This window comes from Neopsephotus bourkii, unplaced genomic scaffold (genome assembly GCF_033783945.1).
Source record: "Neopsephotus bourkii isolate Nb327-2 ecotype Australia unplaced genomic scaffold, CSIRO-AGI_Nbou_v1 NB_1634, whole genome shotgun sequence".
Taxonomy (NCBI): Eukaryota; Metazoa; Chordata; class Aves; order Psittaciformes; family Psittacidae; genus Neopsephotus; species Neopsephotus bourkii.
This window is the reverse complement of record NW_026902109.1, coordinates 412,522-427,693: the sequence shown is the minus strand read 5'-3', so window position 1 is coordinate 427,693 and position 15,172 is coordinate 412,522. Positions and strand designations below refer to the sequence as shown.

Here is a 15,172-nt window from a genome sequence, read left to right as displayed (position 1 = left end):
TTCGCTCCTGTAGCACATCACCCCAAGCCCAGAGCCCTCAACTTTCCCACCCCGAAGGGTGCGGGGCAAACGGCATCCAGGGCGGCTGCGCTTCGGCGCTCTGCACCTCCCCCTACCTCCCTCCCCCCACTCCCCAGTCTCTTCCCGGCGGGCGGCGGCAGCGAGGACGGGGGTATCCGCCGGCTGCCCCGCAGGCAGCGAGGGGAGAAGGGAGTGAGGGGAGCTGAGCGCGGCGGGTGGCGAGGCGAAGGACGGAGGGCTCCGGTCCCCGCGGGTGATGGGTACCCGGGGTAACCCCCCTGCTTACTGTGGGCTCTTGGGGTAGAAAGGGAGGGTGACGTGGCTGAGATCCTGGATGTCAAAGGCGGTGGGCTCGGCCGAGATCGCCTGCCGCTTGGTCCTCGGTTCCCCCTGCAAGGTGCCGGCGCTCTGCTGCTGCGCCTGTTGGGTGGCGGGCCGGATCACGGAGCGGTACTTGTCCAGCTCGTTCTGCAGCTTCTGGATCAGTTCGTCCTTCTGGTCTAACTCCAGCTCCAGCTCGTCGATGAGCGCATCCCGCTGCCGCAGCTCCTCGATCTTTTCCTGCAGCGCGTACTGTAAATCCCGCAAAGTGCCCATGGTCCTGCCGCCTCGCTCGCCCTTCGCCTCTCCCGGCAACTTTCCCCTCCGGGCCGCCCGCCGCCTCCCTGCACTTGGGCCAACTTCACCTCCGCCGCCCCCTCCGGCCCGGCCCGGCCCGGCGCGGCCCCGCTGCCCGCCGGGGCCCCGCCGCAGCCGGACCCCCTCCGCCGGCACTGCGCTCCGGAGCCGGGTTGTTAGGGGCGATTTCGATCCGCCTGCGTCAGGCTAGGCTGGAGAGGGAGCGGGAGACACACACTCACGGAGGGGGAGGGAAGGAGGGAAGGCGGCGGGGAGAGAGGCAGGGGCGCCTGCGAGGATGCACATGCACTCCCCGCTCCCTCCTTCCTGGCCCCGCCGCCCCCCCGCGCCGCCCACAACCCCTCGCCGCCGGCCCGCGGGGTCGCCCGGCGGGGGATGCGGGAGGGGGCTGGCCGGCCGAGAACAGCTCCGCCGCCGGGAGCCTGTGCCGAGCCCTGCCCTCCCGTCCTTTTGCAGGAAGAGGCCATCAGACAGGTCCAAACCCTGGGAAATGGCTGCACAAACCTGCCCTCTCCGTCCCGCTTTAGGGGTGTCCCCTGGTTCTCTCCTTTCCCATCCTCTGCTCCAATCAAAGGTGCTACTTTTTACCTACATAACTTGGTCGGCTTATCTCCAGTTTACTTTGTTTTTCTTAAGTAGTCAATTTTTGTGGTCTTCTCTGAGTGAAAACAGAAGCCAGTGCCTGGCATGGTTCCTCCTCAGTCTCAGCAAGCTTTTGGCTCCAAAAACCCAGATTTTAATGTGAATATCGGTCAAGTATGCCTACACTGGAAAAGCCTGGAGGCAGGGCATATGGGTCTTAGAGCACTAAACGACCCTAACTGAAAATATGGGAAATAGACTGACTTTCTGTGTAGCCCATATACCCACATGAAAGCATAAGCTAGTTTCTGCCATACCAAACACAACAGGATTTTCCCAGTGCAACGCGTCATCACTAGGATTTTCTGCGTGCTGACAAACCGCTGCACACTGGTTCTACCTATGTGATACAGCCCATGGGTCTGCAGCACAAAAATAACAAAATAAAATAAATGAGCTGCATCGGCTGAGCCCTTGGTGCCAAATGGCTCTGTTTTTTTCTTTTTCTTGCCTGCATTTGCCAGGCGCAGAAGGGACAGCGATGTATGCTGTGACAATGCAGCTCCTGGGCTTGGCCCTCAAGGGCAGAAGAGGGATCTGTGGGCAAGGAAATAGCTGTTTTGGGGGTTTCCTGATAAGACTGCACAGTCTGGAGGAGTCGGGTAACTCCCTCTTCTCCCCCAAAGCCCAGCCAGGCACTTGGATGCTTTCAGGGCAGCAGAAGCAGCTGCTTCAGTCCCCTCTCTGGGAGTTTGATTTGGAGGTAAGAGAGGTAGGATGCAGCCATGGATACATTCTTTGGAGGTGGGTGGTACCTATGTGTTTATACCTGCTGTTAGGAGAGTGACTGGATCATGCATTCGGGCACTAGCTGGAAATGAGAGAAATCCAGAGAGAGACCTTGTTTATAGGATTGAGATTTTTTGGTTGGGTTGCTGGGGTTTTTTAATTGTTACATGCTGGTGCTTGGCTGAGTCCAAAGTTCCAGCTTTCAACCCGCAGCTGGTCTTTATAAAATCAATTAAAAAAAAAAAAACAAAACCAAAACCATGGGTGAGGAATTAACAACTGCTCCCTTCTCAACACTGTTGTTTGGAAGGACCTGGCCCGTGTTCATACACATGAAGCTTTGCAGGTTCTTGAAGGTATTTGATACTTCCTGTGCTTGTTGAGATGCGTATGAAAAAAAAAAAAATCAGGTTATGCAAAGTGCCTCAGTTTCCAGTCCCTTGATACAGATGTGCCAGGCACAAAAGCAAAGTCCCCTGGCTGTTTTCACAGGTTGCCAACGCACTTCAAGTTCAGACAGCTTTTTTTACTGTGTATTCCCTCCATTTCAATTTTGCATAACTTGCTAGGAACAGAAGTACCAAATATCTTCTGAACATTTCCATTTTAAAGACAACTGGCATTAAATAGATGCAATCCTGCTACCTACAAACTAGAAATCAATCATAAATAAAATACTTCAATAGCATTCGACCAACATGCTTGAAGTTTTATTGTTTTCCTCCCTGCAGCAGTGGTACCAAACTTTTGGATGATGGAGACAGTGACACAGCTAACTGAAGCCCACCCTGCTTCAAAAAAGTAACAGCCCTGGAGCAAAACTTGTGTATAATTTCCCAATGGCAGGCAGTAACATCACATTACTTGTTTTTCATTAGAGGTGCACAGCCTGGCACTGAGACAACAGTACCTAGAAAATAAAGGATCCAGAGAAAACTATGAGAAATTATGGGAAATAAAACTGGCAGGAATTTACCAGCTAATAGCTAAAGAAAATATTCATTTACAGGTGGGAAGAAGTTTCTCATAAGACCTATGAGGTCTAAAGAGGGATTTTTATGGCTCACTTTCAGATTTGGGACTGTAACCAGCAGCCATCAAGTCTTAAGGCTGGTCTTCCCTGATTTAAGGATGAGGCCAAAGCAGCTCAAAGGACTTACACAACCTGAAAGCCAAATTCTGTCAGCCAGCAGTTGCCTATTTTCAGCTGTTCACTGCTCTCTCAAAGCAAACATTGGGCGAGTGCAGATCTCCTCCCTGTGGTTCATACTTAAGGATTTCCTAATACCGCCTGGTACTAGGATCCCAGCCTGGATCCCAGACTACTGCCCCACTCTGATAAAAGTAAATCCTCTCATCTCATTCCTTTCAACTTAGAGTTTCCAATAAAAACATCTCTGAGCAGCTGCTTTGTCTTCTTGATCCAGTGAATGGAAGGAAGCAGCTTTAGGGTGAAGAATGGCAGGAATGCACCAACTGCCTTGGTTTCGGGAGGATGGGGTGAAGCTGCTTGCAATTTCTTAAGGAAGCCTTTGGCTACAGTAGTTCTAAAACTTTTTTCTGATCTGGCTCCTGTAATACTCTGCCTGGATGTCAAGTAGGCAGGAAATATCTGCAGACAGCATCCTCTGTTCCCCCAAAAAACGTGCACTGTGGCTGCTGATGGTAATCATACCAAACCGGGATGTTCCTTCTTTTTGAACAGGCTCTGGTGTACTCACAATATTTCCTCTCTGCACAGCTCCTAGGTTTTAATATCTTTTGCTTCTAAACCTTTCAAGGATCATCTGTCACCAAATGCACCCACACAATACCATCTTCCAAGCTAAAAACATATTTGAAAGCTCTCTATTCTGCAAACATTTCCCTGGTCTCACCAGTCAAAGCTCAGGTAGCAAGTGGGATTACTGACAAGCAAATGTCACCTTACTACAGCCAACCATGACAGCGTGGTTAGAGAAGCTGGAGTTTCATCACCAAGTACATACATAAACATTTTCCTCTTCCTGATAGCACTTTTTTTTTTTTTTTTTGCCCCTGCCTAATCCATTCCAATCTACTCCTTTCCCAAAATATCTACAAGAGCAGATGAGCCTAGGATAGAAACTTGAACTGCTTGGATTTTGCAATATATTTCTCTGCTTATCAGGGCTTAGTGCAGATTTTGAAGGGTATGTGACCTATGGGACTTTACCCACCACTGGCACACAGCCATTTGCACAGCCAAATGCGTTCCCTATGTGCATATTCATATGTAAAGAATGAAAGACTAAAAATACAGGAAGATCTAGAGGAAAGCAGCATATACATGAGCTGAACTCTTGCAAAAAGCACGTTATAAACAAGTTGAGTTGCAGTTCATCCCTGCAAGTCACCATGTCTCGTCTGTGGGATACTATCTGCTATTCCACCGTTCCACCATCCACAAAATTCACGCCAGTCCCTGAGGCAATGGAAGAAGTGCCACCTACTGATACATGAACACACCTGGCTCCTTCCTAGGGCACATCTGGCCAGTCTTTTTGCCTTTTGTCCCAAACAGAGTGCCTCTGGGAGCTCATTCTGGGGCCATGATGCCCTACAGATTTGTACAGTGCAGCTGGAAAATAATTTAGCACCCAAGGACTGGGAATGATGCTGGAGCTCCTTGTCAAAGCAGCCCTGCCAAGATCAAGGATCAGGAATTAGCAATATCCAGGAAGTGCTTCCGCCCTATTTCTCATGGCATTGGATGTTCCTCCTTATTTTGGTCCTTTCTGGACCAAAATAAGAACTGAAACCTATTTGTTCTTCCCCACTGAAAGAATGGGAATATCTAGGGTTGGGCACTCTTGCAGTGAGTGCTGTCTTTTAAGCCACGTTGATTCCTGAGTGCTTAACTGGATTATCTTCAGGATTTTCCTGAAGCATGGAGAGTCTTTCCATTATCAGTAAGAAATGTGGAGAAGGTTTTGTGAAGAGCATGCAGCCACCCCAGTCTGCGCCCTAGGAAATCCTCCCAGGATGAGGATCATTTGGAGAGAGTGCACTGAGGAAAAAAAATATAAATAGCCAAGGACATATTTACAGTACCAAAAAATGCTCACTGCAGAGACAAGAAAAAAATACTAGTGTGCTGTACTACAATTGGTAACATGCCTAACATTTTATATCACATTAGGGGCTTACATAACACAAAATGAAATGTTTGCATCATGGAAGACAAAACAATGAGCACATAATAGCACAGAATTATCCATGTAACATGGTGATTTTAAGCCCTGGTCCCCTCGTGTGCAGATGCATTTGCCAGGTTCAGATTTAAGTTTCACATTCCCAGAATACAGAAGTTTCTGTAGTTTACAGAAATTACAGACCCTTTGCCTTCTGAAAAGCATCTGCCACACTTTAGGCAGGCTTTTTCTCCTGTAATCACATGGAATGTTGGATTTTCAACAGCTCACCCCGTAAGATGTTAGCATGTGGTAGCAGTGAGTCTCTGCATCCACTCACACAGCTCTAGTTCAGCTGCTCATGAGTACCTAGGCAGTAAAACGGGATGCTACAGGCTTCCTGGTAGCATCTTCTCATATCCTCAGCCTACATGAAATTTCTGGTGTTGCGCTTCCTCCAGGAAAGAGCAAACACATTTTCTGTACACACCCAGGTAAGAGCTGCAAATAGAAGCAGATCTCCAGGCATGGGAACCACAGTTCCTGATCCTGATCCCTCTTGTCCATACACAGCTCAAGTGACCAGCTTATTTTTACAACCTTCCAGAAAGGGTTAGACTGCCCAGCAATGTCAGGCAGAGCTTAGACATGTCTTCCCGTGGGCTGGATTAAGCCAGAAGCTGCTTCAAAATGATTCAGTTGCCTTAAGAAGTCTCTTTAGGCTCATGTTAAGCAGCAACTTGTTCTGAAAACTGCCAGCATACTTACTGCTGTTTTGCAGTTACTGCAATTAGACACTGACTATGCCCCTGCTTTTCTCAGCAGTCCCAGGGCACTGAATATGTAGAGTAAAAGCAGCATTTAGACAAGGACAGCCCTGAAAATGCAGTTTGCTTCTGCTTTCAGCCTTAAGCTACCAGCAAATGAACTCAGGGACCAATTAAACTCAATGTAAGGAAGCAGATGTAGTCAAGAGATACAGGATATAAGGGAGGTGAAGTTTGTAGAAAACCTCAACTCAGTTGACATATTTGGAAAAACAGATTCATTCTAGCTCTCACACACATTTCTGTGACACTGGGGGAAGCTGAAATGCTTGAAGAATGATGGGACCCACATGCTGGATCTGATTTTTGCAGAGATGGCCGGGATAGCCAGGTTAGTTTCCTTGTACCTATCAATTAGCATTTAACTGCTTGGAACAGCCCATGATCAGTGACCTTTTTAACTTCACTATTAAATATACATTCCTCCTCTTGCTGTGTGACATCTCAGTGTTGCAGTGAAGGTGTGAGAGAGATCAGTAACTCATCCATCACTTAACCCATGCACCAAATGGTGTGGGGTTACTGTCTGTGGTCGAAACCATCCCCGTCTGACCACACAACAGAGATAACATCCTATTGCTAACCAAGCTTGGCAATGTCGTTCAGTCATTGAATGATCAACATGCAATTTTATACCAAAAGTTCTCCAAACTTCACTTTTCAGAGACAAGACCCTTACAAACCCGTTGTCACAAACATAAACCCTACAGCTGCCTAACACATGCTGAGTATCACCTTTGTATTGTGTTGCTTAGGAAAGACGTGGGCAGAATATAGATCTGACCTTACCGTGTTACACAGTCCAGGCCATCAGGAACTCAAGAGGCTGTCAGGACACCTGGGGTGAAATCCCAGCTTTCTGCCATTGTTTCTGAATTTGTCTGTTCCTACTAACCTTCTCCATGCTAGATCATTCTTCATTTGTCTTTGCTTGAGATTCCAGCAGACAACAACAGCTTCTAGAGGCACAATTTGGAGTAGTGATTCTTGCATCAGTATTGGAAGTACACTGGTAAAAACTTGCATTGACCAAAAGTGAGGTTTGTCTTCTGAGCCAACCTGCAGTTCTTCATGGTATACTTTTAAAACATAACCCAAACGCAGCTAAATTCATCAGCTGTTACTATGCAGTTACATCTTTTCCTTTCTCCATCCTCAATCACCTTCTGCAGTTTGCTGGTTATTTTAGTCATGGTTCTCTGATGCAAGAGGTGGAAAGCAAAGTACTCAGAAAGGTACAAATAGTGAAAGACTTGTTTTCCACCTCAAATTGTTTTAATTGATAACAGCTCATTTCTGCAGCCTGATTTTGAAACTGATTGATGCTATTCTTAACTTCACCACCTGGTTTAACAGTGAAAACCACTTGCCAGCCCTGAATGCAGCTCCAGGTACTCCCATCTCATTGCCCTTTTGGACCCTGCAGTGCTTCTTGTCTCTACTTGCCAGCAGTCCACCACTCAGCTACCATAACTGCCTTGGCCTGTTGGGCTGATTTACCCAACCTTCAACACAATTCATTTATATTTGAAATTTGATTAGAAATAAAAACATATTCCGCTACCACTGATATGAAAATAACTAGTGAGTTACCATTATTCTATGATGAATGCATTGAGAAATGCAGTCTCTTTGTGTAATCAAATTAATTCCCCTGCTTATTAAAAACATTATTTAAATGTTTTTATTGTTTACAACAATAAGCATGAACCATAGATTTTACGCTTTGGTTTACATGCCTGGGAAACACTCTGGTGTGTCTTAAATAAGTGGCACTGAAAGCTATCTTCCTTTTTAGGAACAGATCTGTGTTAGAATTTATTCTGAAGTCTTTGACATCTGCATGTCCTGAGCAACTACAGATATTTCACTGAAGTGCCAAGCTTTCATTTAAGTATCAACAAGTGTTTACGTCCACAATTCTAGTAACACTAAATACTTCCTTGCAGAAAACATTTCCAGAAAAGGTTTGTACTCAAGAGTTGAGCCCCATCATGATTTAAGGCTCAGAATAAATGACTGCACCCCACAGAGGACCCAGCTCATCAAGGTACGAAGGAAATATCCATGAATCATTCAAACAGTCTGCAAACAGGGCTTCACATCAGGTTTCGCAAAGGTTTTACAATGCTCCACTGACTTCTACAGCTATTTCATATTCATGCTTGGGGAAAGTTCATCAGCTTGGGCACTCTGAGTGTGTAAAAATATTTATGCTCACAGTTTGTTCTTTGTCGGTGTTTGCTTGAAACAATTGCTCTACTCATCAGAGCATTAGAGGCTGGTGTTCGCCTGATTTCCTAAGCATTGCCAACATCTTTCAACTGACTGCCCTGCTGTGCTGGGTGAATTAGGGAATGGGCAGCACTTTTATTCTCACCTTTCTGCACAATTTCTGCTTCAAATCAGCAGCTAAGCCACTGGGTAAGGTGCAGGGATGCAACATGCACTTTGGATCTCTGTGCTCTAGAAAGAAAAATGTCTACGTTGGTATTGACTTTTCATAGGCTAGTTCTCTGCAAGAACTGTTTCTGCTGAAGTTTTATCATCCATGCTTTTGCTTGAGCAGTTTGGCCCAAACAAGAGGGCGATTTCTTCATACCCTTGTTTATGTAATCCATATACACCAAGCTCACCTCGTACAAAGCTCATATTGTTCAAACTCATCTTCAAAGCAGCTGATGTGCTGTGAAAGGCCCTCATGTTGTTAGAATAGGAAGAATCAATATTGGTACACAGCATAAAAACCTGCATTGTGGCAGACAGGAAGGCAATGCGTATTTTATACTTTTGCTCTCTGGAACAAAAGTGCAAATTCACAACCTGCTTCAAAAATCCCCCTGCTCCTTTGCAGATACACAAAATTCCATTTGTTTGTTGGCTGGGTTTTTAAACCCACTGTTTTCCTTTTTTGTTTTTGTTTAAAAGCCACGACTATCAGCAAAGCAACTGTTTTCAGCTCATGATTTGGGCATGACGTAGCATGAAGCACTGTGTGCCACCTCCCTACGCAGTGGGTGTTTGGCCCAGCTCTGTTCCCTTACATGGCCTACAACTCTGGCAGGCACAACATTCTCCACATTCTTTCTTTTTTCCCCTGCTTTTTAGTTCTCATTTCTTTCAGGAGAAAACGCAAAACACAAGGAGTAATGCCGCCCTCTACTGTCCTGCTCTCCTAGTTAGAGCTGCTCAGCTGCAAACCTTCACACCAAACACTTGTTGAACCAACATCGCCACAACACCACCACAACATTAAAACCGAAAAAAAATCCCAACCCAAACAGAACAAAACACTCAACCAAAAGGCAATAAATAAACAAAAATATGCATTCACTTAAAAAAATGAGAAGACACACCATGGGCATCAAGAGTATTGCTCAAGCTCAGTTTTGTTCCCACTCATATATTAGTATAGCTTATTTCTCAGCAAAAGAGTAGGATTAATAAGTTTTTCTCAAGTTAGCTCCTACAATTCTGAAGAAGTCGCATATTAAGGGACATATTTATATAAGAGTGGGTATTTATAAAACCATTGTACTGTCTCTCAGTATGTCCCTTACGTTAGTCGAACTCACAGCCTTCTTTCTTCTTAATAGTCAGTTTACTTGACAAATGAATTATTTCAGAGATCTAATAACTCTCCCTGCAAGTCCCAGCAGACTAGATGCCACATTTTAGGCGGGTTTTCTTTACCACACCTCTATATGTTCCCCCTAGAAAGACACAAAAGATAGATTGATCTGTTGAATGTTTTCATCAATTATTTTATTCAGTCATAGGCATTATATCATTGGTTTGCACCACTTTCTTGCTTTTGGCTCAACACCCAGTACATGCTGCCACTATGATAATATGGAACAACTCCAAGCATGTACATAAAAGTCAGGATACAACAATCTAAAAGTCTGTTTCTTTTAGTACTAACGACAAATTGAATAACCAATCTGAAAAAGGAAGACACATCATTTTCTCTATATAACACAATTCTGCATTTCTAGAATCATAGAATATTAGGATTGGAAAGGAACTTCAAATCGTCCAGTTCCAACCCCCCTGCCATGAGCAGGGACACCTCACACTAAACCATCTCACCCAAGGCTCGGTCCAACCTCACCTTGAACACCGCCAGGGATGGAGCATTCACAGCTTCCTTGGGCACCCCATTCCAGTGCCTCACCACCCTTACAGTAAAGAACTTCTTCCTTATATCCAATCTAAACTTCCCCTGGTTAAGTTTTAACCCATTACCCCTTGTTCTATCACTACAGTTCCTAAAGAAGAGTCCCTCCCCAGTGCCCTTCAGATACTGGAAGGCTGCTATGAGGTCTCCATGCAGCCTTCTCTTCTCCAGGCTGAACAGCCCCAGCCTTCTCAGCCTGTCTTCATACAGGAGGTGCTCCAGTCCCCTGATCATCCTCGTGGCCCTCCTCTGAACTTGTTCCAACAGTTCCGTGTCCTTCTTATGTTGAGGACACCAGAACTGCACACAATACTCCAAGTGAGGTCTCACAAGAGCAGAGCAGAGGGGCAGGATCACCTCCTTCGACCTGCTGGTCACACTCCTTTTGATACGATTTGTTTTCTGGGCTGCAAGCGCACACTGAAGCCAGCTCATGTCAACTTTTTCATGGACCAACACCCCCAAGTCCTTCTCTGCAGGGCTGCTCTGAATCTCTTCTCTGCCCAGCCTGTAGCTGTGTCTGGGATTGCTCTGACCCAGGTGTAGGACCTTGCACTTGTCAGGGTTAAACCTCATAAGGTTGGCATCAGCCCACCTCACAGGTGTGTCGGGGTCCCTCTGGATGGCATTCCTTCCCTCCAGCATATCAACCGAACCACACAGCTTGGTGTCATCAGCAAACTTGCTGAGGGCGCACTCAATCCCACTGTCCATGTCACCAACAAAGATGTTGAACAAGACCGGTCCCAACACAGATCTCTGAGGGACACCACTCGTTACTGATCTCCAGGTGGACATTGAGCCATTGACCACAACTCTTTGTGTGCGGTCATCCAGACAGTTCTTTATCCACTGAGTGGTCCATCATCAAACTGATGTCTCTCCAATTTAGAGACAAGGATGTCCTGTGGGACAGTGTCGAAAGCGTTGCACAAGTCTAGGTAGATGATGCCAACCACTCTACCCCTGTCCATCAGTTCTGTAGCCCCATCACAGAAGGCCACGAAATTGGTCAGGCAGGATTTCCCCTTAGTGGAGCCATGCTGGCTGTCACCAAGCACCTTGTTGTTTTTCATGTGCCTTAGCATGCCTTCCAGGAGAATCTGCTCCAAGATTTTGCCAGGCACAGAGGTGAGACTGACTGGTCTGTAGTCCCTTGGGTGATCCATTTTCCCCTTCCTGAAAATGAGGGTTATATTTCCCTTTTTCCAGTTGTCAGGAACTTCACCTGTCTAATTCTAGTCTAACCTAGTCTAATTTCTTTAAACTATTAAATTTTCAGGAGACTGAATCCTTTTACTTTCTATTTATATTCCTTCATAAATTCTCAGAAAAGTCAATTAAATTAAAATAGCTCATGCTAATGCCACCACACATATAAACATATATCACTGCAATTGCAATTAATCCATCACCTCAAAAGAAACCCTCCTAAATCTTCACAAATTCCTCAGATACACAGATAAAGTTAAACTTTGCAAGTAAACTCTTATTTAAAATACATTAATGTAATTTCTAGATGTAATTGTTATTGACTGAGCAGCAGAACAGCAAATGCTGAGTATGGGGGTCTAAATTATGGGGAAAGAATCAATACAGAAGACCTACTAGAATGGAAGATTTAAAAACTCCCCCTCCGCCTCCCCCCCCCTCCAAGCTTCTGTATATCTTTGTAGGGGGCACTCATGAGGCAAGCTAAATAGTATTTTTAAAAGGCAAATCAAACCCAAACATATGAGGAGATTCAGGGAAATAACTTCAGGCTGAAATGGTACAGTACCCAATTCTTTGGTGGCAAAGCAAGGTCAGCCCAAGGTCTGAGAATAAGTTAGAGCATGTCCCAGCTTGTAGAGAGAGGTAAAACCTTTTATTAACCCAGATAATGAGGTTGGAAGCAAGATCAAAAATCAGAAATAGCTAAGAATTACCTTCACAATGAAAAGCAATGCTTATTAACAAGACAGGAGCAGAAGGAAAATGAGAATCCTCTAAGATATTTTCCTTTAGACCCAAACAGACTTGCTGAAATGTCCTTCAAGGAATAAGGATAGCAGATGCCTCTTCACGTAAATAAGGGTTTATAGACATTTTCAGCATGATGCCTTTAGGGAAAATAAAAACTACACAAAAAGGGAACCAAATCTGAATATACCCACTTATAAGTAGGAAGAGCCAAGAGAGTGTATATTTCCATATGAAGGCTTATAGTGGAAATCAATTATCTGTATACAACACAACCAGTTCCACGTTTCTGGAAACAAGACCTGTTTCCCTGAGGCTGGGTGTTATTCATCCACCCAGGAGAGCAATACAGACAAAGCATTTGGGTAATGAGTACCATGAACATAAATCAGATTTAATTTGAATGCAGTTTTCTGTTGATCATTCAAATCACACCTTTTAACCCATATTTTTTTAATTGTAGTTTCAATTTATTCCTATTTATTTTTAGTTCATTTTTGTTCCTAAAAACACAGAGCAACCTAAAAAAAAAAACTTTTTTTTTTTTTTTGGTTTAACTAATTGCAGCTCCTGATAGCTGCATAGGTTAATTAACATAATTACTTATTTGTATCCTGGTCAGCTTGCTAAATTCATGTACTCTATTTCCAGCTTGAATAATTTAACAGCTATTAATTATTTATACCCTACAGCACTTTCAAAGGAGTTCAGAGCCAATGCCAGTTATTAGACTTGGCAGACAAAGCCAAATGCCCCAACAAGGGCCAGCTCATCCCTGCTCTGTCCTGGGGATTACAGAAGAGAAACGGGAAGGGTTGCATTTAGCCACCAAAAAGCATAATGCATTGAATCTCCTTATATTTGGCACTTGATCTATAGACAGTGCCAGGGAGTTCAAAGGAAACTGAAAAACACATCTCCCTGCTACACCTTTTTCTTTCAGCTAGTCAATATAACACATTTTAAAGGACAAGACTTCAAGTCAGCACACATTCTTCCCCCATAAGCTTTCCAATAATTTTGTCTTCCAGTAATCACAGTGTTGGTTTCTAGCTAGGGAAAGACCATACAGGTGGATGACAAAAAGGTCATCAGAACATCCAAAAAGGCGGTGGGGAGATATGCTGAACATCACCCACCCACAGCTTTATCTGTGCCCATCCCACTGGCTGCCTTCTACAAGATGCCAAAAAAGCCAAGGTGATCTCCTGCTGGTCAGAACCTCCATCCTGTGCTTCACTGGGGGCCTCAATGAAGAGCTGCTTCCATCCAAACCCGGAGGGTGAAGTTATGACTAATGTGTAAGTAGGAAACTACTAACTAAATGAAGAAGTAACAACCAGAGACCAAGAAGGGCATGTACCTACTGGTGGCTGAGGCTGAGCTGCTTTTTCAGAGTGCTAATGTCCCCCATCCGGGAAAGGATAATGCACAGCTGGAGAGGGTGTTGAAGAAGGCAAGCAAACACCACAGAGCTGAGAAAAGTATCAAGGACAGAAAAGATTTGTTTAGCTTATGGAAAAAAAAATATTAAGGGAAATTTTAATTATGTAGACACTATAATGTAGATGAAGTGCTCAGTGTTAAATGACATTTTTAGACTAGCAGAGAGAGGTGCTAAAAGAACTGGAAGGTATATCCAAATTAAAAAAATGAGGCCCCTATTTTAAACACGAAGGCCAAATAACCATAAGAACAAACTCCCTAGCAAAGTGAAAGATCGCATACGTCTCAAGGTTAGCAGTACTACCTCAGGCCACCTTCTCCCCTGCTCCATCAGCGAGCTCTGAGGTGCCCACCACTACTGCAGCTGAGATTTAAGTTATAAAAGCCCCAAACCAGCCTTTTTTTTTATCCTGCCTAAACATATTTGCATATATTTAGGCAGAATATTTATATTTAATCTTCCCTCTTGCTCTCCATCTCAGGATCACCCACTGCCATTGCTGGTGTGGAGGATGTTACAGCTGCTGCAAAGAGCCATGCTGACAGGAACATATTTTGCGCAGCCAAACCACATGTGCCAGCATACAGGAGACACTTCTCCCCACCTAACAGTTGTTTTGGGGGATTTGGCAGCTTTCACCCAGGAATCCTTCCCCAGGGTTTAACAGACAAAAATAACAGAGTCCAAACAGTGCAGCCTTTCAACCTCCCCTGGTCCCCCTGCACCAGTGCAACCTCCGGTTGCATTTTGTGAAGCTCCTCAGAGCGTTGTGTGGTTACCCAGATGTACCCAAGGGCACCACCGGCTATGTACTTTACCTTATTCAAACCATCTGTTTAAAGACTTCTGGTGTATGAGTCCTTTTATGAGAGCAGAGGGTGGGGAAGCAGACCTGAAAGAGTTTTTTCATTCCAGGGAATGCTTGGGGTCTGTGCAGCCCTCCAGCTCTTCCCTCTGCAGTGGCATCCCTCCATTCCTCAGCAGCTGAAGCATCATATCTTTTGATTTTGTTTTAACCACTCCCTAGCATTAAACTAAGGGTCATCCTCTGCCTTTTGCCTCCTTTACCACAGTCTTGACAGACACATAACCTTAAGTCAAAGCTAGGAGACGTGGGTCTGTCATTGCCTTAAGCATCAAACATTTCCCATCACGTGGAAGATAACGCTGAAATAATCCTCCTGTTAAATCTCCAGCAATAAAAGACTGCCTGGTAACCTCATTTGGTGTTTCAAAATGCTCCCATCTTCTATCACTGTGGGGCAGGTCCCCAAAGTCTTAAGCAGCCTCCATCCTGTGGTCATTCAGTCACCCCTTCTGCACATGCATGCAGAGAGCAGTTGATCACAGCACTCACATCATCAAACCCCTCTCCTCTGCTGTAAGACAAGTGTCAGCCCCACCCCACTGGATTAAATAATCACAGCGGCAGGGGATGTGCTGGAAAACCAGGCATTTTGGGACCACCATCAACTCTGTGATATGATTTATGACTGAAGGGAGATAACACATTATGTTTTTAATATTCTTTGTTACCATAGGCTGATCCTGTTCAGCAATGTTACCCCAATCT

At 44.9% G+C, this 15,172-nt stretch overlaps 1 protein-coding gene across 2 annotated transcripts in view; it reads right to left on the bottom strand.

The window, feature by feature from the left end:
• PRKG1 (protein kinase cGMP-dependent 1) overlaps nt 1-15,172 on the bottom strand; it is a 480,301-nt gene that overhangs the window by 445,821 nt on the left and 19,308 nt on the right. The window contains exon 1 of one of the 2 annotated variants that reach the window (XM_061373835.1): nt 308-1,058. The exons of the other annotated variant lie outside the window; for it this stretch is intronic. Coding sequence (XP_061229819.1) covers nt 308-618 — 311 coding nt within the window. The 5' untranslated portion in view covers nt 619-1,058. Of the gene's footprint in view, nt 1-307; nt 1,059-15,172 lie in introns of those variants that run through there. 2 annotated transcript variants of the gene reach the window in all.